The 23,316-nt window shown below is 34.6% G+C and overlaps 4 protein-coding genes across 6 annotated transcripts; 3 read left to right on the forward strand and 1 right to left on the reverse strand.

Annotated features, from left to right (window-relative positions):
* The first annotated feature begins 161 nt into the window (after positions 1–161).
* Positions 162–1,733, forward strand: LOC106369846 (peroxidase 49). Of its 2 annotated transcripts, XM_013809952.3 has the most exons (4): positions 166–466; positions 542–733; positions 808–973; positions 1,060–1,733. In XM_013809952.3, the coding sequence occupies exons 1-4, from the start codon at positions 242–244 to the stop codon at positions 1,470–1,472; spliced, it is 996 nt and encodes a 331-aa protein (XP_013665406.2). In that variant the 5' UTR covers positions 166–241; the 3' UTR covers positions 1,473–1,733. The 2 variants fall into 2 exon arrangements, with proteins under 2 accessions (XP_048634285.1, XP_013665406.2); XM_048778328.1 differs by having other exon boundaries at positions 162–733.
* Positions 1,734–3,222: 1,489 nt separating this feature from the next.
* On the reverse strand, positions 3,223–4,402 carry LOC106369853 (probable ubiquitin-conjugating enzyme E2 17). Its single transcript, XM_013809959.3, has 6 exons — positions 4,237–4,402; positions 4,037–4,140; positions 3,842–3,944; positions 3,696–3,759; positions 3,515–3,603; positions 3,223–3,432 (listed from the first exon to the last, which is right to left on the reverse strand). Exons 1-6 carry the CDS (start codon positions 4,264–4,266, stop codon positions 3,337–3,339), a joined length of 486 nt encoding a protein of 161 aa, XP_013665413.1. The 5' UTR covers positions 4,267–4,402; the 3' UTR covers positions 3,223–3,336.
* A 1,906-nt stretch (positions 4,403–6,308) lies between these two features.
* On the forward strand, positions 6,309–9,882 carry LOC106443763 (CDK5RAP1-like protein). Of its 2 annotated transcripts, none has more exons than XM_048778338.1 (3): positions 6,309–6,887; positions 7,611–8,683; positions 9,274–9,882. In XM_048778338.1, exons 1-3 carry the CDS (start codon positions 6,568–6,570, stop codon positions 9,786–9,788), a joined length of 1,908 nt encoding a protein of 635 aa, XP_048634295.1. In that variant the 5' UTR covers positions 6,309–6,567; the 3' UTR covers positions 9,789–9,882. The 2 variants fall into 2 exon arrangements, with proteins under 2 accessions (XP_048634295.1, XP_048634297.1); XM_048778340.1 differs by having other exon boundaries at positions 6,508–6,889; positions 7,616–8,683.
* A 2,340-nt stretch (positions 9,883–12,222) lies between these two features.
* Positions 12,223–17,680, forward strand: LOC106369862 (3-epi-6-deoxocathasterone 23-monooxygenase CYP90C1). The gene is made up of 9 exons (XM_013809966.3): positions 12,223–12,835; positions 13,949–14,273; positions 14,351–14,500; positions 14,618–14,893; positions 15,403–15,492; positions 15,641–15,719; positions 16,541–16,647; positions 16,760–16,890; positions 17,211–17,680. The coding sequence occupies exons 1-9, from the start codon at positions 12,528–12,530 to the stop codon at positions 17,326–17,328; spliced, it is 1,584 nt and encodes a 527-aa protein (XP_013665420.2). The 5' UTR covers positions 12,223–12,527; the 3' UTR covers positions 17,329–17,680.
* The last annotated feature ends 5,636 nt before the right edge of the window (positions 17,681–23,316 follow it).

Raw genomic sequence — 23,316 nt, forward strand, 5'->3', positions numbered from 1 at the left:
GGTTCGGATTTCGGTTCGGGTTTTTCGGATCGGGTTCGGGTGCCACTTCGGATTTCGGGTAAAATGCCCACCCCTAGTTCCCTTGATTATTATCTTAATATATATCTAGTTAGTTACCAACTCCACTTCTTACTTCTTATTCAAAGTCTCTTCCTATAAATACCTTCTTCCTTTCCTCTTGCTTCATATCACTTCTCATCACAAAGTCTTCTCTCCTTTCTTCATCTTCTCGTCAAACATAATGGCAAGACTCAGTAACTTTCTCTTTGTTCTTTCTCTCATTTGCATTCTCCCTCTTTACCTCTGCCAACAGAGCTATGGAGGCAAACTAAACCCTGGTTACTACGCACATTCATGCCCGCAAGCCGGAGAGATCGTGAGATCAGTTGTAGCTCAAGCTGTTGCTAGAGAGACACGTATGGCTGCTTCCTTGATGAGACTTCATTTCCACGACTGTTTCGTTCAGGTTTGGTTAACTTCTTCTATACGTTCCATCATTTTTTGTTTGTTACGTACTGAGCAAGGTAGCTATGAAATGCAGGGTTGTGATGGCTCTTTGCTTCTAGACAGCAGTGGGAGGATAGTGAGTGAGAAAAGCTCGAACCCTAACAGCAAATCAGCTCGTGGATTTGAAGTAGTTGACCAGATCAAAGCTCAACTTGAGAAACAATGCCCTGGAACTGTCTCTTGTGCTGATATTCTAACCCTAGCCGCTAGAGACTCCTCTGTTCTTGTAAGTCTTCTCTACAATGTTTGTTAAAAAAATTTGAAAAAAGAGCTGATTCGGTTTGGTTTGGTTTGGTTTAGACTGGTGGACCAAGCTGGATGGTCCCATTGGGAAGAAGAGATTCAAGAAGTGCAAGCTTGAGCGGTTCGAACAACAACATCCCTGCACCAAACAACACTTTCCAGACAATCCTCAGCAAGTTTAATCGTCAAGGACTTGATGTCACCGACCTTGTCGCTCTCTCCGGTAAGCTTTCTTCATTCTATCACAGTTACTTTACATGCACGGTACAAATAATAAAATAAACCCTATAACCTTAATTTGTTTATCAGGGAGTCACACTATTGGATTCTCGAGATGCACAAGTTTCAGACAGAGACTATACAATCAGTCCGGAAACGGTCGTCCAGACATGACATTGGAACAATCATTCGCTGCTAACTTGCGACAAAGGTGTCCAAGATCTGGAGGGGACCAGAATCTCTCGGTGTTGGACATCGTCAGTGCGGCGAAATTCGACAACAGCTATTTCAAGAACTTGATAGAGAACATGGGTTTGTTGAACTCGGACCAGGTTCTGTTCAGCAGTAATGATAAATCGAGAGATCTTGTAAAGAAGTATGCAGAGGATCAAGGAGAGTTTTTCGAGCAGTTTGCCGAGTCGATGATCAAGATGGGAAATATCTCTCCCTTGACCGGTTCGAGTGGTGAAATCAGAAAGGATTGCAGGAAGATAAACTCTTGAATTCATGATATGAGTAAAATGTTTTTGAGGGGAAGAAAATGTGTGACACTTGTTTACTTTGTGTGTTTTTTTTCTTATGTCATTTGAAGTTTCGAGGTGTGTTATTTTGATTTTGTATTAAGATAAGAAGAAAGATTATTAGGGAATATTTTAAAATATTTTCTAATTTTCAGTTAAAATATTAGAGAATTTTTACCATTATCAATAGAAACTTGTCTATGAAATCTTATCAACATATATTATTAGTAAATTTTAATTTTATTATTGTAAACCAACTGGTTTATTGAAAGGAGATTTATTAACAATGTGTTTAACCAACAATGATAACTAACCAAAATTATGCATCGCAAACCAGTCATTAATGTGGAAATAGGTCAGTTTAATTGTTAAACTATAGTGATCGGTTTGGCACTGAATACAATTCTTTTAATTCGGGTCGGATAATGGGTCGGATCTTTCGATTCAGGTTCAGTTCGGATTTCGGGTTCCAGATTTTATGTCCAGGCCTATAGCGAACCATGCCATAAGTTGGTTCTCTAATAAGAACGAAGAGATAATTCGATTAGAGAATTTATAAAAACTTATAATTTCATTGATGTAAACATAAAATTGTTATCACAATCTTTTTCATACTAGATGCATAATCATATAAATTATATTACCTTAGTTAATTAAAAGTTTCTAACAATTTTTTTTAAAAATATTAAAAATAATTTATAATTTTCAGTTAAATAATTAGTTATCAACACAAAAGTTCAATGAGTAGATTCAATTAGAAAATTAAAAACAAAATCCATATAAAACAAAATAATAATATTATACTTTCAACTAACTAACCATTTTAAAATTATTTTAATTAAGGATTATATTGAGGATACAAGTTAAAATTGAAGTTCTACTAATGAATAAAAACACTTTTTGAAACCGTGTTCTGCATAACTTTAAAAATCTAATTGGAGATGATGTGTTTATAATCTTTTGAACTATAATATGAAATAAAAGAGTATATAAAGACCAACGTTGAGTTGGCCTAGTGGTAAAGGAGTTGCGGCTGTAACTACCGCTACTTGATTTCAATTTACGTTGGAAAGGACTATTTACAATGTTTGGATTCCCGGCAAAAAGGTGAAACCACTTTTTTTTTTACACAAAAAAAAAGAGAGTATATAAAGGTGATTAATTAAGGTGTTCGATGTGATTTGCACTTCTTGAATTCTTTAAGGAAGATGGATTATCTTGGCTTTGTTATGTATGGATGCTGTTGAATTGTAGTGTCTAATTAAAGTATTAGAATTGCAATGTTGCTTCTGGATTGTAAGGAATCTTGAGGCGCAGCGATTAGAATAGCTTTGTAGTCTAGAGACGACAACTGGTGTTAGATGTTCTAGCATCGGTATGATTCTGTTTATCCAAATTGTCTAAAGCTTAAGTATTTGGCTGCAGGTGCATTAAAATGGAGCAAGGAACAGGCTGAGTAGGCATTCATATGTTTATTACAAATGTAAGATGCCATGGAAAGTCGATCAGTAGCCTTTTATGCAGAGGTTGAAAGATCACATTTTTGCCTTGGCGCGATTAATACACAAAGTTTTGTTTCTTGGATCAACCATTCTCTCGGTGCTTTGTACTAATCGTTCTTGATGATCTCTGATCTCTAGTAAATAGAGGATTTAGGCTATTTCTTTCACTTAATAAATAAACATGTTATTTCTTAACTTTTATAGTCTTGTGCACAAGCTTTTAGTGTTGATTAAACTGCGAAAAGGAGCTGTTCTAGTTTTGAAGATAGAAACAGGTCAAGAACTCAACCTGAGATCATTACATTTTGGGTTATAATTACAATATTAAAGGGCACACATAGATGTTATACTTTATCGTCGTGGAACCGCCACCTAGTTTCTTTAGGGGACCTTCCATTTTTGCAGTTTTTCAAGTAATGGTCGTTGTCTTTCGGCTTTTGCTGCAAGAGACCAAGAAGTATTGTAAGAAAACTATATTGGAAAATCATTTGAAAGAGAAGAATACACAAACACACAACAAACCTTAACGGCTGAGCTTGAGAGCATTGAGAGAATGCTGAGACAGATTGAACTGAGTCTCATCGCAGGCGACCATGAATCATACAAAACATCTGCATCATCAAGACCACACAGAAGCTAATGTTACCAGACTTTGAAAGATAAGGGCAAAACACACGTGAGTACATTGTGTGTTGTTTCTTACCCAAGCAAATATGACCGTTGCTGTAAATATGAGGATGGAGTGGAGCTGGATGCTGAAAGATAACCTGTTTTTAGGTTAAGGGATTAATGTGATGATTAGATACTGATAAAAGTATTAATAACAAAAAAGAGTTTTTAAGGAGGAACCTGTGGAGCTTCCATAGGATAATGCTCAGGAAATTCCACTTGAAGTTGGTAAGTTTCATTGGCATAAAGGGTTCCTGGAGCTCCATTCACTTCAATAATCCATCTTTTCACACCAACATTTTCAACATTACATAAACATTTTTCGAAAAAAGAACTTAAAATGGGTATAACTATATAGACTATAGAGTTATGTACCGTTGGAGATTATCAGAGACTCTGTGCTTGAAACCAGCAGGAGGATTAGTCTGCCACTCCATGAACTCTTTCTGCAGTCTATTGGTGGCGATTTTGGTCAGACCCTAACCAAAAAAAATGAGAGATGATCAAGCCAAAAGGATATATAACACAACAGGTTTCTTTTTGGATACAGTTGAAGAAGCAGTTAATGAACCAACCTTGCGAGTTGATGCAGATGAAGTTGTCATTTGTAGTTTAAAAAGTTATTACAGTGATTATGAGTGTAAGAAAGATGGAGAGAAGATTGTGTGTGTGTTTTGTCTCCTTAGCCTCATCCATGGGCATTTTTATAGTGTCTTATCATCTGGTGTTCAAAGTAATGTATCTATGTCCAGTCATCAAGCCGACGTCGTTTTATCATATCTTTCCACTTGTGCTAGGGAACCGAATCTTACTCGCTTTTGCTACTCTTACGATCACGATCACGATCACGATCACGATTACGATCAGTTTGGAATATAATCACTAAACATTCCAAAATCTATGTACTTCCTAAGATTCATACTATGTATTTCCGCTAGTTGTGTAAAAATTTATTGTGTCCAAATACAAGTTGTTCTCCAACTTTGTACCCTTTGATGGATGATATTTCATCGGTGCCTTAGTTGCTTTCATTGTCTCTTTTTGGCTGGATTGGTTCACATGTGTTAAGCAACTTGATTCAATCATCTAAGTATATCAAAGTTGACTAGTCGTTACAATCTTGATGTTGCATGCATTTGCTTCAATCTTGAAACAGAAGATGTCCACAAACATTTCTCCACAGAAACTATGGGCCATGGCGATGGTAACATGAATCTAATGTTATAAAGGATCTCACTAGTCCAAGTTGTCTCAAGAAATACACTTGTTAGAGAACTTTAGCTATTGTGTTTTAACCAAAATGTGAAAATCTATGGCATAACTAGAGAAAACTCTAATTAACTACATCAAGAAGGTCCATTGAAACCGAAACTGCCAAGAATAGAAAGATATTATGTGAGAGAATCTTGAAGTTGCTATTATTATGATAAAGATGCTTCTCTTTGTGAGTTTTGGGTCTAAATACAACGCAAACTTTGACTTTTGCTACACGTAAGCCCCATAGGTTTTTATTCTTTCTTATCTATGACAATAAGATATTAAGACATAGTGACAACAACAAAGAAGCATATACACTTTAGTGAGTTTAAAATTAACTTTATGTTCCTTTGCATCAATCATACTGCTCTGCTCAAACTTGGCTGCTCATCTTTATGAAGAATCAACTCATCACAACCTTGCATTCGTCTAGAAAAAGAATGTCAAATATTCCCAAAACTAAAAAGATGATAGATTCCTCATCACTTATCACGTTGGAGGAGCATTCATCATAGATTGATGATTAGATGCTTTCAATAATTTCGGTGCGTAATCATAAAGCATACCTTAGGGTGAGAGAAGAAAGAGTGAGCAAGAACTTTGTATGGATTGAGAATCCCCTTAGGGTCGGTCCATCAAATTTTTAATGCAACCTGCAGATATTATATCCTCGTAAGAATAGAGTGACCGGAGAGTTCTAAACGTAGCTAGTTGGGTTTGTTATAATAATATTCACCAATCACCACAATCCAAACAAAGTAAATGGTTTTTTTTTTGGGAAAAAAAAAGTAAATGGTAAGTTATAATATATTCTAGGAGAAAATATTGTTTCAAAAATATACTTTTTTACTTTTTCAATATATTATTTAGTGAAAAATTGTAAGTTTCAAAAAAGTTAAAAATACATTGAAAAATAAAAAAATATGTATTTTTTGTGAATGCATTGATTTCTGAATAGAAAAAGAGAAGTTCTATGAGATTTTTTATTGGATTACTATTAGCTAAAAGTTATAAAAAAATTGTTATTCACAAAAATCAATGCATTCAGAATCAAATTTTAATGTGTTTTCTTAATATATGTGAAAAATCTAAAATATGTATTTTTTTGAAACGAATGTAGTACTAACAAAACATGTTCGGTGTTCTTGGGCTAGAGCATCAGCTTAGTAGACCACCCTTTGTACTTGTGCATCCAATCTGTTATTGCAGTCTCAAGCATCTCTTCATTTTTAATCACGTTTCTCTCACCTAGTATCCCCTTGAAGTAGCTAAACCTCAGCTAATAAGATACGAATTCAAAATGTAAATATTATATCTTAACGTTTGATATTTTACAAGTAAAATTTAATTTTAAAAAAGTCAAAGCTGAAACAGAACGAGACATTGAGTTATGTTTTGGTCGGAGATTACTTAAAAAAGATTTACATCCAAATCTTATGAAATCTCCTGACCTTCTCCTTCTCTCTTACCAAAAATGTTCGTTAGAAAGAGGAGACTGAAGAAATGTCCGTACTACCCCTGAGTCTGGACAACGAAACGCTGCGTTTTAGTGTGAACATCCGAGTAGATTGACTTTTGTAAAATCCCTAAAGCCTTGAGAGCCTCCCATTGTTGTTCCTTGAGAGGAGCTTCATCCTCCATCTCCACCAATGGCGTCCTCTTCTCTCTCGTCTCTATCCTCCATTCTCAGCAACCCTCAAGGTTGCTCCCTCTGCTTCAAAGCCTCTACACGACGCACTCTCTCTCTAGCATTCGTCTCCTCGAAACTTAACCATTCTTCTTCTTCTTCCTCTGCTCTCCTCCCTCGTTGCTATCGTCTCACACAGAATTCAATCAAGAGGAAGAAAGGGTTTGCATTAGATCTTTCAAGAAGCTTCTCTGTTTCTCAAACTAAGTTCGATGGTCCAAGCCTCCACCAATTCATCTCCAAAGCTCAAACTTCCCTTACCGCTCCTCAAACCGAATCTGAGTAAGTCGCTTGAACACCTTAATGCTCTGTTTTTGAAGGTGTTTCGAACTTTAGATGATTAGAGTTCCAATTTAGTTGCAAGAGCCATGTAATTGCTCACTAATCTATAGTTTAAAGCTCTGTTTTTAAAAAGTCTAGACCTTTACATCTTAAAGCTCTGTTTCTAAAGAATATCATTTGCTTTATAACCTTATAATTGATGTTAGCCATTGATTGGTCAATCAAAAACCCTTAAAGTCTCGAACTTTAGATGATTAGAGTTCCATCAATCCATAGATAGTGACAAGTTTTGTGTTCGTAAGCATTCAAAGTCTGGACCTTTACATGCTCTTACTAACACCTTAAAAGCTCTGTTTTTGAAAGAATTGGTGTTTAGCTATTGAAAATTTCGAACTTTACACGAGATTAGAGTTCCAATTTAGCTGCAGTAGCCATGTGTTTGCTCACTGCAAGTTTTGTGTTCGTTGCTGTTCAAAGTCTGGACCTTTACATGCTATTACCAACACTTTAAAGCTCTGTTTTTGGTGTTAGCCATTGAAAGTTGCTCTGTTTTTGGTGTTCAGCCATTGAAAGTTTCGAACTTTTAGAGGATTAGAGTTCCAATTTAGCTCCAGTAGCCACGTGTTTGCTCACCAATCGTTAGATTCTGCAAGTTTTGTGTTCGTCAGTGTTCAAAGTCTAGACCTTTACTAATACATTTCTCTGGTTCTGTCTTGCTCTTAGATGCACCACACAAGACTCCGACATTGCATCACCATCAAAAGGTCGGATCTATCACGAAACATACGGATGCCAAATGAACATCAACGACATGGAGATAGTCCTCTCCATCATGAACAACTCCGGCTACAAAGAAGTAGTCACCGACCCCGAGAGCGCGGAAGTCATCTTCATCAACACTTGCGCCATCCGAGACAACGCGGAGCAGAGAGTATGGCAAAGACTCAACTACTTCTGGTTCCTGAAACGCCAATGGAAAGCCAATGTAGCTGAAGGGAGAGCTAAGTCAGTTAAACCTCCCAAAGTTGTCGTCTTGGGATGCATGGCTGAGAGGCTAAAGGACAAGATCCTAGATTCCGACAAAATGGTCGACGTGGTGTGTGGTCCTGATGCTTACAGAGACCTCCCGAGGTTGTTGGAAGAAGTGGACTATGGACAGAAGGGAATCAACACTCTTCTCTCTCTAGAAGAGACCTACGCAGACATAACTCCTGTCCGAATCTCTCAGAACGCTGTTACAGCTTTTGTATCGGTCATGAGAGGATGCAACAACATGTGTGCTTTCTGCATTGTGCCGTTCACAAGAGGGAGAGAGCGTTCGCGTCCTGTTGAGTCCATCGTCCGCGAGGTTAAGGAGCTGTGGGAGGCTGGTGTGAAAGAAGTGACTCTCTTGGGACAGAACGTGAACAGCTACAACGATGATTCGTCTGATCCTGAGCCATCAGGAGGAGGAGGGGGTGCTAAGTGGGAGTACAGTGAAGGGTTCTCGAGCAGGTGTAAGGTGAAAAACATGGGTATGAGGTTTGCTGATCTTTTGGATAGACTCTCTTTGGAGTTTCCTGAGATGAGGTTTAGGTTTACTTCTCCTCATCCTAAAGATTACCCTGACGATCTGCTGTATCTGATGAGGGATAGGCATAATATATGCAATCTCATTCATCTTCCTGCACAGTCTGGTAATAGTAGGATACTTGAGAGGATGAAGAGAGGTTACACCAGAGAAGCTTACTTGGATCTTGTTAAGAAGATTCGGAGTATTATACCGGACGTGGCTATTACCAGCGATTTCATAACCGGTATGCTTACTCAAAAAAAACATTGCTTTAGAACTCTTTTGTTATGTTTTTAGATGACTTCAGCTAGGTTGTTGGTAGTTATGTGCATATTATCCGAAACCCGAAAACCGAACCGAAAAAACTGAGACTGAAATTGGACTGGAAATTACATAAACCCGGTTTCCATTTTTTTTATCAAGGTTTCCATTTCTCTTAACCCAAAAAACCGGAATCAAACCGAGAACCGAACTAGAGAATATCCTAATTATATTCAATTTTAAAATAATCATATATATACTACATAATTTAGAATTTAGATTCGATAGATATTTTTTTTTTTTTAAACTTGAGTTACCCATATATTTTTTCGGTTTTCCGGGATTTGTTGGTTTTAACCCCGAACCAAACCGGAACTATTTGTATTTTGTTAAAAAAAAATTAAAACCTGAACCAAACCGGAACTATTTATATTTTTTTTGGCAACACTATTTATAATTCGGTTCTGTTTCGGGTTTTGTATAAAAAAATAGAAATCCGACCCAAACCAAACATTACCCAAACCTTATCAAAACTCAGCCAATTGTGTCTCATGAATGTTCTAAAATTGGCAGGCTTCTGTGGGGAAACCGAAGAAGAGCACCAAGAAACACTAAGCCTGGTGAGAGCAGTTGGATACGACATGGCGTATATGTTTGCATACAGCATGAGAGAGAAGACACACGCTCATCGGCAATACACAGACGACGTTCCAGAGGAAGTGAAGCAGAGACGTTTAACTGAACTCATCCAAGCCTTCCGCGACACAACAGGTCCTTGTTACGACTCTCAGGTCGGTTCGGTTCAGTTGGTTTTGGTGGAAGGGCCGAACAAGAGAGCTCCTGAGACGGAACTGATCGGAAAAACAGACAAAGGACATCGAGTTTCGTTTGTTAGAAAGCCTTTGTTTGATAAAGACAAAGGACATGGTGATTTGAAGAGGAGTCCTGAAGTTGGTGACTTCGTGGAGGTTAAGATAGAGAGATCAACGAGAGCGTCTTTGTACGGAGAAGCTCTCGCGATTAGTAAGATGTCTTTGTTTCACGATGTTGGTGGTGTTGATGCTGTTGTTGCGTCTTGCGCAAGTTAAAGTTTCGTTTTGTTTGTTATTGAAAAAGGTTTTGGATTATTTTTACCTTTATGTATACTTTTTTATAGTTATATCCAAAATTTACTTTTTACAATTTGTAATCGAAAAGGAAAAGAGATAGTGACACTAGAGATGTCGTAATCAATGGTTTAATGTATCGAAATTTGCAAAGGGTTGATTTGACTGTGACAAGTCGATCTGTTATTGTGTTTTTTCTACTACGCTCTGTTGCCTGCTCCTTTCCATTTACTTACTATTGTTAACTGGAAACACTGACAACCGACAAAACGAAACACCACATAGAAACTGATCCATGCAAAAAATAGACTTAGTGAATATCATAGAAGTTATTGTAGTGAATAAATTCAAGAACTAGAAATCATGTTTAAATACAAGACGATCATAGAAGATTGTGAACTTTATTAATTATCAAAAGACACGAGAAATGAATCCTCACTTGTCTACATCCGCAATCCATACTTCATTTTGTTTTTAAGTAATAGTAGCAGTTAATGTAACACATATACTCACTGCTAAAAGGTTCACTGCTCGAAACACTATAAATTGTCTGTGTAGTCTAGGCTAGCTCCAGCCTAACTAATCTAAAGTTATTGAGTCAAGTATAATATACAGGCATTAGGCAGAAAGCTTTCTGATTAGTTAATTGTGAACCGACCTTGTATTAACATGTGTACCTCAGCTTTATATCAGACATTTATTCGATTAGTTAATGTCACTCTTGGATGTTATTAAGTCTAAAGTTAAAAGAGGGAACCAGCAAAAGCTTTCCAATCACATGTGATAGTAATCACACCACCCAATACTAAAGCTGGATCAAGTTATTCATAATACTCCATAGTTTAATGTATCTAATAACAAGTGCGGGTGCAAAAATATCATTGACTATACAATGGCATTGACAAATAATATAGTTTAATAGCACTGATTAACATAGATCATTTTTTTGTGTGGCTGTCATGATTTATCAAAGTATTATAGGATCATGGATTAACCGGTGAACTTATGTTCATCACTGTTTCAAAACGTAAAAGCAATTCTTGAATTCCGTATTTTTCAACGAATTTGATCATCTTTTATTTGCGTAGTCCGATCTTTTTTTTTCACTGAATAATACTTTCATTCATTCAAGTTTCTGTCCAAAATACAGTCAGGACACTAAATGGAAGCCATAACAAGACAAGTTTGGGTAGTCCGGTATATAGTATCAAGTTTGGGTTTAATTAGTATTTAATCATTTACAGATTACGGAGTAGTATATTCATAGATGTACAAAGTATTTACTAAAAATGGGTTAAACATTACTATTAAAATACAATAAGTAATAAGTAAAGAAAATTGGTTGGGTGGGAGATGTAGCTATCTAGTATCTAAAAATGAGACGAGACAGAACGGCCTAAGTGTGGCTCAATAGCCGCTCCTAATTTCTGTTCCCTCATTTATTCCTCCATTACAACATTTATTTTGTTCTCTTAAATTAACACCATAAACGTGGACTTAGATTGTTAAAAAAATCAACAAGTTGCTCAAAAAAACCAACAAATGAGGCATTAAACACTAGAGATTAGGTTGGAAGATTTTGATTTACAATCTATCTAACTAGATTTTATCGATTTATATAGCAGCTAAGAAAATAGATGTATTTTAACTTGGTTCACTATTTTACATTACTTTTAAGTAACAAAGAGAAAAAAAAATTATATACCAACACTTCATAAATATTGAAGCGTTGAGTATATAATTGTAATATACATATTTAGAATTAATGATAGAGAATGGACTATACCCTCGTTGTTGTATTAAATCGGATACAATCTGATATTGTTGACCTGAACAAAGTATACTTTTGTAACGAAGTACACATTTTTTGAATGAATGTTAAACTTATTCAAATAAAAAAAAGATTTACAATAAAGTACAATTTAATTACCCTTGGTACTAATCCCTTTAATAACAAAGATGTTATGAAGTTTTAAAACAACTTCTTCTAGTCAAATACATATGCACGTCGCTTATTAAATGTTTTTTGAATTGTTTGTTAGACAATAATAATATATAATGATAACTTTAAATAGTAATTGCATAAAAATGGCGTGAATGTATTTGACATAACTATAAGAACCTTTGTCAGGAGAAATTGTACATTCATTTGCCATAAATTGTTAACTATGTCATGTTTCGAAGAACAATTTGCGACCGTACGTGTAGTATCTACTGAAGTATATATATGTGATAGTGATACTAATTATTAGATAAATACGTGAAGATCTTTAAACACATAGTATAATTCAACGTTTTTATTGTAAAAAAAACGTTTTTATTTTAGTCAAAATATCAATAAATATACCCGAATATATTATGTATGTCGAAATAATACAAGTAATTAACTGTCTGTTCTGTTTTACGTTGTTTTTAGGTTGAATGTATAAAAATATAAGTAGTAATTAATTGTGTTACATATTTTTAGGCGTGACAGAGACCATAGGGATGTATATGGTGAGAGACGGGAAAAGTGGATTTTATATCATTAATTCCTCTGTTTCGCCCCCATTGAAAATGACATCACCATAGCTTTAGCTCTACTAATATTTGTTCTCTCACTTTCTCTTCATGCATGGCTTTTGAGATTTGAGAAACCTGATTCCTAATATCTCCTCATAAATACGTATGTTATAGTTTCATGTGCTTTGGCATGTTATTAACTTCTTTTGGTATGTGTTTATGTATTCTCCGGCAAATTTAAGTCTTTTCCGGTCGCCGGAAAATCTTTACTCTCCATCTGGTTTCATGGATTATTGGATCGCCGGTTTCTTGGTTTTGACGGCCGAAGTTCTTCTCCTTTCATGGCTCTGGTTCCGTTTAACACACTCAAAAACAAGAGATGAAGACAAACAAGAAGAGAGTGAGAAGAAGAAGGGAATGATTCCGAAGGGAAGTTTAGGATGGCCGGTGATCGGAGAAACCCTAACCTTTATTGCTTGTGGATATTCTTCGCGGCCTGTTTCCTTCATGGACAAACGAAAGTCTTTGTAAGTCTTTTTCTATTCATTCTCTTAACCAAAAATTATACTAATAAAATTTCTGTGATTTATTCATCGTCCATGTTTTTAGTAACATACTTCTGTGTTATTTTCTAAATTAGATTACATATGAAAACACACTAATTAGCTCCATTTAATTACAATCAACTCATCTTTTTAGGCAAATGGGAAAAACTAGGAGTCATATAGCGATAGTTAATGAGTTTTGTAAATATAATTAACTCTTTTGGGATTGCGAATAGATAAGCTAAAACTCTTGGACGAAACATAATTTTAATTATTTATTAAAAGACTAATTTTAATTATTTATTAAAAGACTGACAAAAAAACAACCTGTCTTCATGTTCTTGGTCATATACAGCAGCAAAATAGTTTAAGCGGAGGATCTTGGTTTTTAGTTAATGATTGAGTTCACTTCATTTCATGTGTCATCTTTATCGCTTCTGCATTCTATTATTATTTTCTGTGTACTAAAAAAGGTTTCAAGATGGGTCCTCTTGAATACCCACTGATTGACAAAAAAAATCTCAACGATTTATCTTTTTTTTTTGAACACTCTCAACGATTTATCATTTACCTTATTTTCATTCCATCTTCTCGTTTTTATTTTTTCTACGTATTGTTTTACATTGAGTGTGATAATGATGTATAATGATACATTTGTCTGACTTGTTAGTATACTGTTCGGACTGAAAACACTGACATGATAAGGATTTCTGCAATGTCGATTAAGTTCTGTATAGTAGTTGTTAGTATTTTGCATTTTTCAAACAAGAAAGAAATAAGTAAATTACTGCAATATCATAAGATGTGTATATACCAATCCATGTCTGCTTAATCGCACATAGAATTCTTACCATTAAAATGATGTATCATCTCATTCCACCTTTTTAACTTTTGAAAAAATGTTTTTGGATCAAGAATTTCCTAAAGTCTGTATATCTACTATATATGTATCTTTAAATCATTAACTATTGTATATGACTAGTTAGCGTAGAGTATTCATACCAAATATTATACCCTAGACCATACAAATTCTTTTGAATTGGGAGGTGTTAGTTTTATGTCCTTACGGAAATCTTTATACATGTAACCATATAGGTATGGGAAGGTGTTCAAGACGAACATAATAGGGACACCAATCATAATATCAACCGATGCAGAAGTTAACAAAGTGGTGCTCCAAAACCATGGGAACACATTTGTCCCTGCATACCCCAAATCAATCACTGAACTACTTGGAGAAAACTCTATTCTCAGCATCAATGGAGCTCATCAAAAGAGGCTACACACTCTCATTAGCGCGTTCCTTAGATCCCCTCACCTCAAGGAGAGGATCACTCGAGACATTGAGGCCTCGGTTGCTCTCACTTTAGCTTCTTGGTCTCAACTTCCCTTGGTTCATGTCCAAGATGAGATCAAAAAGGTATTGCGTTTTGATAGTACGGTGCCATAAACCATTGCACAAAAACTTGATCCTTACAATGTTTTATTTGTTTGTAGATGACGTTTGAGATACTGGTAAAACTGCTGATGAGCATATCTCCTCGTGACGATTTGGATATTCTTAAACTCGAGTTCCAAGAGTTCATCAAGGGTTTGATTTGTATCCCCATCAAATTCCCTGGCACTAGACTTTATAAATCCTTAAAGGTCATATATTTTTCTTATGATATATAATCATATCAATACATCATAAACTATTTTAGTTTTTGTTAGTCACATTTGCATGTAAATTATTAGGGTTTAACTTTTGAGCTAACCATGCAGGCGAAAGAGAGATTGATTAAGATAGTTAAGAAAGTTGTGGAGGAGAGACAAGAGGCTACGACCGAGAGTACAAATTGTCCAGCGAATGACGCGGTGGATGTGCTTTTAAGAGACGTTAATGACGGTGGTTGTTCGGATAAGCAATCTCACCCGTTAGATTTCGTTAGCGGAAAGATCGTAGAGATGATGATACCCGGAGAAGAAACGATGCCAACGGCGATGACGTTGGCTGTCAAATTTCTAAGTGACAATCCCGTCGCTCTAGCTAAACTCGTGGTACGTATTGATATACAAACTTCCACAGCACCCACCACACGTGTGTATCTCTAAATGCAAATTGCCGACGTCTTCGGACAGTAGCTTCTGATTTTTGTCTTCTGAAGTGATTTTAACGGCTGAGATTTTAGTTCTAGATAGTGGAAGTGGAACTAAGTGTGGGACCAAAGAAAAGGGTTTTGACTTTTGTTTCGGTGTCATGTCGCTATCGAAAGTCTTCTTGACGTGACACTAGAGTACACGCACGTGTGGGAATTGAAGAGACACGTGAGAGTATAGGAACCGTAGGATTAAAAAGCGGTGTGGACGGTGTCGGAAGAGGACGATTTGAATTAACGCCTTTGTCTGTACGAGCGACCACACCGCTTGTCAAAACAGCGTTTCACGTCAAGGAAAACGCTTTGTTTTCAACTCCCTCATTAATGTTTCAATCAAAACGCGTTATCTATTTTTCTTTTCACATTTTAAAATAGTTAATACAGATTTTATATAAATTTAATTGATTGCAGGAGGAGAATATGGAGATGAAGAGGCGTAAATTGGAGTCGGGAAAAGAATACGATTGGTCAGATTATATGTCTCTCTCTTTTACTCAAAACGTAAGTCAAACTAATTGAAATAAGTTACCAATTAATTATTATTTTAAAATAATTACCACATAGTATTAGCTTGTCTTAGAAAGAACTAATGAATGTTTAATTGCTTTGTAAATTTTAGTTTATTTTTGACCTTTCGAATCACAAACAGGTGATAAATGAAACGTTGAGAATGGCTAATATCATTAACGGTGTGTGGAGGAAGGCTCTTAAAGATGTGGAAATAAAAGGTATGTCCCTTTACCATTAGCACACACAGGGGCGGACCTAGAAAATAATTTAATATATGGCACAATCTATATATATCTATATGTATATTTATTAAAATATTAAATATAATTTCTTTCATAAAATTATATATTTTTTAAAGTTACATTAGTCACTAAAAGTATACATTTTATAAATTTCAGAAAATAGATTAATTGAAAGATAAATAATTTTTGTAAATTTTTAAAATTCCATTTTAAGTAATATTATAAAATTACATATAGAACATAATATTTTTATTACAAAAAGGTAATTCATTTTAGTTTTTCTTATTTTAATCTAAGTACTGAAAAAGGTAATTCATCTAAGATAATTCATTTTAGTTTTTTTTTAATCTTATTTTAATCTAAGTACTGAAAATTTTTTAATTCCATTATATTTTTTTAGTTTGGAGAAAGTAATATACAGGAAAGAAAAGAAAACAATTGTAAACGAACATAATTTTAGGTAGCAAAATAAATGAAAAATGGAAATGTGATTAAAAGTGTAGAAAGAAATTTTTTAAAAATGGACGTTTGGTGGATTTGAACACAGAGAGAGTGGGGCACAACAAAATCTTTGAACCATATGAGCTACACAATAATACATGTTTATCAATGTCACAAAAAATATATAGTATTTAGTATGTGGCATGTGCCACACACTCAACACACCTGGGTCCGCCCCTGAGCACACATTAGGATTAGGTATCGACTTTATATAACATATGTAGGCATGCTTATCTTATATGAATTCAAAGTATTTAATGATATACTTGGATATAAAATTTGATGGGTGATTGCAGGTTACTTGATACCAAAAGGATGGTGTGTATTGGCATCATTTATATCAGTCCACATGGATGAAGATATTTATGAGAATCCCTATCAATTCGATCCGTGGAGATGGGATGTACGTGACTACTACCTATCATTAATAACATTAAAGTTTATAAACACCATGGTTCGTTTAGTAGATTATCGAACTTCCACTACTAATATTTAGTACTTATCTTTTTATGCAGAGGATTAATGGAACGACAAACAGTAATATTTGCTTCACACCCTTTGGTGGTGGGCAAAGGCTATGTCCCGGTTTAGAACTATCTAAGCTCGAAATTTCCATCTTTCTTCACCAACTCGTAACCCGGTTCAGGTAAGCCCATAAATGACTTGAAATGTACATAAAAGTTTCATAACTTAGTCCAGCCAATAGTATAAAAAATCACTTTAGGTTGTTGTAGGACCTTTAAAAATCTTTTATAATAGACTGGGACATGTAACTTAAGTACTAGTAGCATAACCCATGTTAAAATCCGATTATCCACGTTTGAATGCATGTGTATAATAAAGTTGTAGACGACAACAAGATAATTACGTTCTACCAACGCATACTAAGTATTTGATGATGTACATACTACATTAATTATCATACATTCCAATGAAACTTAGTCAGTTGTAATCTTGTACATGTAGTTGGACAGCCGAAAAAGACGAGATCGTGTCATTTCCAACGGTCAAGATGAAACGGAGGCTTCCGATCCGAGTGACTCCGGTCGAGAGAACCTCTCCTATCTCAGTTGAAGATCATTAGCTAATATATCCTTGAAAAGAACCAAGTGTTTAGGCAAAAAGGAGAGAAGCAAACAAATATATTTTTAAAATATAGCAGAGAAGAGAAGCAAACAAGATTGGAGAGTAAGGGCAGAAAGAGCCATACGTACAGCTAATGATGGCTCAAAGATGAGAGACTCTAATTATTTATTATTTTTTGTCATGTCAAATTATAAGCGTTGGTTAGGTTGTCCCTTTCTCTTTTATTATCGTAACAAAGCCAAACGCAACTTGAGATATGATTCCATATACATGTATGGTTTTTGTGTAAATTGATATGATCCTAGGCATGTCTCAGTTAAAATTTCTATCTAGTTTTTTACTTTTGATTTTCTCTATCTGTACATTTTTTTTGTTATTGCCATGTAATATAGAGTTGTTCATAAAATAAATCCACCAAAAATTGATCTCTCGTACGTCTCTTTCGATGATATGATGATCACGAAATCGTGTTTACTTGAACCGACGGCGTGATAGTATACAAAATGTATCATATAATAAGAATAGATTGAAATTTATGGCGGCCATAGTATGGACAAAGCCATGCACGAAAGACGAAACATGTCCATGGGGAATACACGTGCATGTTGTGTACGTCGACCCACCTCGTAACTATTTCCATTATTATCAAATTCGTGGAGCCTTTCTATTACACCTTCGACACCGCCAAATTTCATCAATTCTTTTATTTATTTGCTTACTTACGATGAGTTTTATTCTACTTTGTGTTGAAGTATAATAGCCCGATACAAAAAATTCATGTTTCAAATGTGATTATAAGCAAATTAATGATTTTCAATAAGAATAGTAGGATTATATATAGGCATATCCGAATAATGAGATACAGAATTTACCCTAAGGAACTCAAGCTGACGATGACCAAAATAAAGAAATACTGATGAGCATGAATTTTGAGTTTTTGGTGGGCTTACGTTCGGCCCATGGTTGCTTTGCCCACATCTATTTCTAACCATTTTTCACTTCGAAGTCTTGGATTTTATTGCTTGTGAGTTATGATGGCTCAAGAGAGAAACTTATTAGTATTTCGTTATGTTTAACACAATGAAAGTTACGATGCACATAGTTTTATATACATAATTTAACTTTTCTTTTGTCTATTTTTGCCAGCACTATTATTTTCTTTTTGACGTCAAACATATATATAGAGGTTAGCCTTCATAAGTAAAATAGTTTTCTTTAGAAACGAAAAAAGGGTTAAACATATATATTTGTACACACGGAACGCACTGATCACTACATAACTTCGAATACTGAGGTTAAATAATTCCATCAATGTATATTTAGTAGTGTTATCTCAACGTAATAAAAAGGAGACGAGTCAAGTTTAGCGGGGGATTTGTTTTACAAAAAAAAAAAAAGTTTAGTGGAGGATTAAATATATACTAAGCAAATCGCATTTGTTAAATCAAACTTTAAATTAACATATCTCTGTATGAACATATATAGATAAAATGATATTATTGCTACGTGCTTATATATGTCTCTTTGCATAGTCAATTAGACCATCGGTCTTGATTGCTATGTTCAACGGCATGGTCCGTGTGTATCATTCTTTCTCATGGCCAAGCAACAAATGTTAGAGATAATGTTAAATAATTGTGTATGTTTTACGGAATCACAGGCGAAAATATAATAATATATAATGGCTTCTAATATTCCGTTAAATTATAGAAATGTGCGGTATAATAATGACTCCACTAACTAAGCTCATAAACATAAGTCTCCTTAATGACCGTTTTTATATCATTTCATGCAAAGCCTTGTCTAATAAAGATGAATTACCAATATGTTGGTGTTAGTATTATTACATACCACTAATTGTATTTTTTTCCCTAAATAATGTTTTGGGCGGGGACTTCATAAAACAGGCGATAAATGATTTACTTAAACATTCTAGATTTCACTGACAGACTGACTAATCGAGCCGCATACACATTACCATGATCAAAGAAACATTGGAGCTTAAATTAGTCTTGAAGTAAGTACTTTTCATGCAAGTGGTTTTTCATTCCCAGATTTGAGTGGCACTACCGTCATGACACACTATCAACATTTAATGTAATGTTTCCCATAAGACACAAATGACTCCTTTGGTGTCTGTGGGGGGTATACATCTAATTATGATTGACTCCAAAACATGTGAAGTACTAGATGATGAATTCTTATTTGTGAAGCAATGTGTGGTAACATTGTAAATTTACTAGCTCCATTCAAAAATATCTCCATCAAGTTTACATATCGGTTTCCTTATTTTGCATGTACTATAGCTAGTGGTCCGTAAATGTTGTTGTGGTAGTATTTATAACGAATATGTATATTTAATGCAAGATCGGAAGATTATAATTCAACGACAGGTTCGTTATAAAAAGTTTAGTTTCAATCAACAACAGTAAAACTTAATCATTTGATCGAGATGATGAGCTCAACGGATAACAACGGTAGATTCTTTGGTAACGGTAATTAGGATTAGTAATTTAAAACATGTCTCATATGCTAAGCAATTATTATGTTTATAATTCATGATTAATATTTCCTGTTCTTCCATAATGTTGTAAAGGGCTGAGTTTGTGTTGGTTTAAAGTTTTTTCTTTATGTAGTGGAAAAGTTGGATAAGAAAAAAAAAAGGTTTAAAGCAACCAGAAAAGTTACATAAACGAAAAAGTGACATGAAAAGGATCGCAACGAAGAGTCAAAGGCGCGAAGGCTAACAAACGATTAACGTGGCGCCATATCAAGTGTCAGGATCCGACCTAGATTCCTCTTTACCCTCGACGTCAGTGATTATAAGTTTCTTTTCTTACTGCGTTAGTGAAAACTGTACAAATTTATACATATTGTTGTAAATGAAATATACAACAACACAACAGTGTGTATTTATCTAAGGATAGTAAAGGTGATGCTTCTAGATATGGAGGATGTAAATCTAGCATTACATAGGTAAGATGTTACAACGTACAAGAATGAAAATTAACTTTATTTGTCTTGGGAACAAGCGAAGGATCGGAAACTCCGACAGACGAATCTTATTTTGGTGAGAGGCGTGTGAGATTAGTCTCTTCTAACAAAAAAAAACAATACATATACTATATCGTAGAATGAGAAAATAACAGCTCAGAGTAATGGAGTCCCACTAACGGAGTGAGGAATCTTGTGGTTTCACGAAGGTTCGAAGCCAATGAGAGATGGTTCATTTTTCATAAACTGGTAAGGAAAAAGACAAGAACTCACGCGAGACACGTGCACCGAAGCTTTTCCCACGTGCCAGCGAGTTCGTCTCCGTTCACAGATGACAGAACCACAAGAGGTAGGGTAGGACCTTAAAGCACATCCTCCTACACCTAAACAAACCGACATCTGAGTTTTTACTTGTAATTACTAAATTGCTTTTGTTATTTTCTTTTCAATATGGTATTTAGCGGTGAGATAGTTAATCATTCTAGTATTGGAAATGTTATGAAACAAAGTTCTAGAGGTTTATGTTTTATCCCTTGTTAAAATGTCAATTACTAGGGTTGGTAATTCTCTAACCGAAATTCAACCACCACTCAACACACAAACATGATATTATGATTGAATAACCTTACTTTGAAAACCTAAACATGGCACACTAAAGAGTTTAATATGTCATCAAAAACCATATTTTAATCAGTGTTTGACACATTGACTTGTTATTTTTGAGGCCCAATTTAAATAGTTTCAAAAGTAAATTTTATTCAACGTATACATGCTCACCTAGATAAAATGTTTTAAATTGCCATTGACTAAGTTACTAATGAATGACGATCTTGGGGTGTGTATCCATATTAGTCATGAGTTTGATTCTCTTTGAATTAAATTATCACTACTTGGTTAGTCTAATTTCAGGATTTGGTCCAAATGATTTATATGTGAACCGTAACAGATTATCGGTCTATCTCTGGTATTAGTCAAAAATTATTCCAAACTCGGATCAGAGAGTATTATACATTTTGAGACTAATTAATTATGTAACACTAACTGTTTTTTTTTCGGAGCTGACCGGATCAGTCTATATTAAAAATATATATATACGAGATTATATCTATTTATTTATATAAAATTCCAATTGTTGTTGCACAATAAAAAGCAATGGATTAAACATAAACCTAATCAAAATTGAAACACAAAAAGAGTAGAGAGACAATATATGGGTCTGCAGCAATTAAGTGGGCCTGTCGTATAGTTTAGGCAAAGCGTAATGCAACTGCGTGCCGGTTTGGCCCACTCTTTTTATGCCCTCCTTTTTCCGTCTTCTCTCCGCACTTCACGCCGTCCAAGCCTTAATCTAATCTAGGGTTTAACACAAATCCTTAATCTCTCTAAATTTTTATTAATAATTATCCCGTGGGGACACAACCAAAGCTGGAAATCTGGACAGTAATATTTACAGTATTTGATTAATTAAAATTAAATTTAGATAAATCATTAGTTAAGCTCAGACTTTGTTTTGACCGCTTAGGTCCACTAATAGATTCGTACAAATTGAAATTTCTTCTAGTCGCTAGCCATTTGTCGCATTATGATAAAATAAAACTACTAACTAGTAACCAATACTATTAAAAAATCAACAATCTCATAATAAAATTTAGTTTTTTTCCCCGACAATAAGAAAAGCTGGTTGATTCTATCGAATCACATCTGATTACAAATCTGACCAAACTCAAAAACTATATAATATATGAAAATTTTGTTTTTGGAATATACAAAAGAGTTTGCTTAAGTGAAAGTTGTATGTCGGACCGTACGTTCTTGGAGAGTTCTATTGATCCAACTTTTAATAAGTTCCACATATGTCCCTATTCGGACTATGAAATCACGAGTTAAACACAGTAGCGCAAGACTACTTGTCGGTGTCGGTGGGTGGTACTAACGTAAAATGATATTGGGGGTGTAAAACTGCAATATGAACCATCCATTGCAAGAGAGCAGCACAATCACATGTTTGAGTGATTTAAATAAAGTTATTTTTCAGAGTTACTTACTGTCTTACTGATAAACCCTTGATTAAGGAAGCATACCATCTCCAATGTATTTCTCTATTTTTACCTCTAAAATAGAGAAACTCTATAATAGAGATGGGTTTTACTCCAATGTATTTCTCTAAAATAGAGATCTCTACATATAGAGTAAAATATAGAGGAATGCTATTTCTTTCTCTATAAATAGAGGAGAAAATAGCAATCTCTATTTTAGAAGCAAAAATAAAAATGGGTTGGAGTGATTTTGCCTCTAAATGCTATTATAGAGGTAGAAATAGAGGTGAGTTGGAGATGCTCTTAGTTAAATCTCAAGTGGACTGAAGGATTTGAACTCTCACCAGATCCAAGAACCCAAATAACTGATCTTCAAGGAAGTTTACCAACAGAAAGAAGCTGTATAATACTAATATATGCAATAAATTTTAGAAGGTAATCAAATGATTTAACCAGCTGGAATGTTAAAAGTTAAAACAAATGAACAATAAGTTGTCAACGCCATATCTTTCAACAAAGCTTCGATTATTTTCTTTAAGTTTCGTATTAAAGCTTGGAGTTTATGTTTTACGTTTACAAAACGAATACTTCTATTTTAAAAAAAAAATTAAACAGTTTGTAATTAAAATCTGAACATTTTCATCTATACATTTTCCAGTATAAACACTTGGATGAACCATTTAAACAAGAATATTTACCCATACTCAAATCTGAACAGCTTAAAGACATGTTTAACTGATGTATATAACCATTTTCCAGATAAAAACTACACACATTAATTCAGACACGACAAAAGCCGAAGAAAAGTCCATATATACAGACGCTACAAAACTACAAAATCAATTTTTGGAACAATGTCAAATGGTGAATTTATTATGCCCAAAGCTGTAAATGACAGGTACACACTGTGAAATGTAAGTGGAAGACACATGTACGATGTGAAACCATTTCGACGA

This window comes from Brassica napus, chromosome A1 (assembly GCF_020379485.1).
Source record: "Brassica napus cultivar Da-Ae chromosome A1, Da-Ae, whole genome shotgun sequence".
Lineage (NCBI taxonomy): Eukaryota > Viridiplantae > Streptophyta > Magnoliopsida > Brassicales > Brassicaceae > Brassica > Brassica napus.

What these genes read in the sequence shown, in the direction of transcription:
- LOC106369862 (XM_013809966.3), top strand. Translation starts at nt 12,528, where the DNA reads ATGTATTCTCCGGCAAATTTAAGTCTTTTCCGGTCGCCGGAAAATCTT. An exon ending in ATGGACAAACGAAAGTCTTT is followed by an intron (nt 12,836 to 13,948) that starts GTAAGTCTTTTT and finishes GTAACCATATAG; the next exon opens with GTATGGGAAGGTGTTCAAGA. An exon ending in GACTTTATAAATCCTTAAAG is followed by an intron (nt 14,501 to 14,617) that starts GTCATATATTTT and finishes CTAACCATGCAG; the next exon opens with GCGAAAGAGAGATTGATTAA.
- LOC106443763 (XM_048778338.1), top strand. Translation starts at nt 6,568, where the DNA reads ATGGCGTCCTCTTCTCTCTCGTCTCTATCCTCCATTCTCAGCAACCCT. An exon ending in GCTCCTCAAACCGAATCTGA is followed by an intron (nt 6,888 to 7,610) that starts GTAAGTCGCTTG and finishes TCTTGCTCTTAG; the next exon opens with ATGCACCACACAAGACTCCG. An exon ending in TACCAGCGATTTCATAACCG is followed by an intron (nt 8,684 to 9,273) that starts GTATGCTTACTC and finishes TAAAATTGGCAG; the next exon opens with GCTTCTGTGGGGAAACCGAA.
- LOC106369846 (XM_048778328.1), top strand. Translation starts at nt 242, where the DNA reads ATGGCAAGACTCAGTAACTTTCTCTTTGTTCTTTCTCTCATTTGCATT. An exon ending in CTAGAGACTCCTCTGTTCTT is followed by an intron (nt 734 to 807) that starts GTAAGTCTTCTC and finishes GGTTTGGTTTAG; the next exon opens with ACTGGTGGACCAAGCTGGAT. An exon ending in CGACCTTGTCGCTCTCTCCG is followed by an intron (nt 974 to 1,059) that starts GTAAGCTTTCTT and finishes TTTGTTTATCAG; the next exon opens with GGAGTCACACTATTGGATTC.
- LOC106369853 (XM_013809959.3), bottom strand. Translation starts at nt 4,266, where the DNA reads ATGACAACTTCATCTGCATCAACTCGCAAG. An exon ending in CATCTGCATCAACTCGCAAG is followed by an intron (nt 4,141 to 4,236) that starts GTTGGTTCATTA and finishes TTTTTTGGTTAG; the next exon opens with GGTCTGACCAAAATCGCCAC. An exon ending in ATCCTATGGAAGCTCCACAG is followed by an intron (nt 3,760 to 3,841) that starts GTTCCTCCTTAA and finishes ACCTAAAAACAG; the next exon opens with GTTATCTTTCAGCATCCAGC.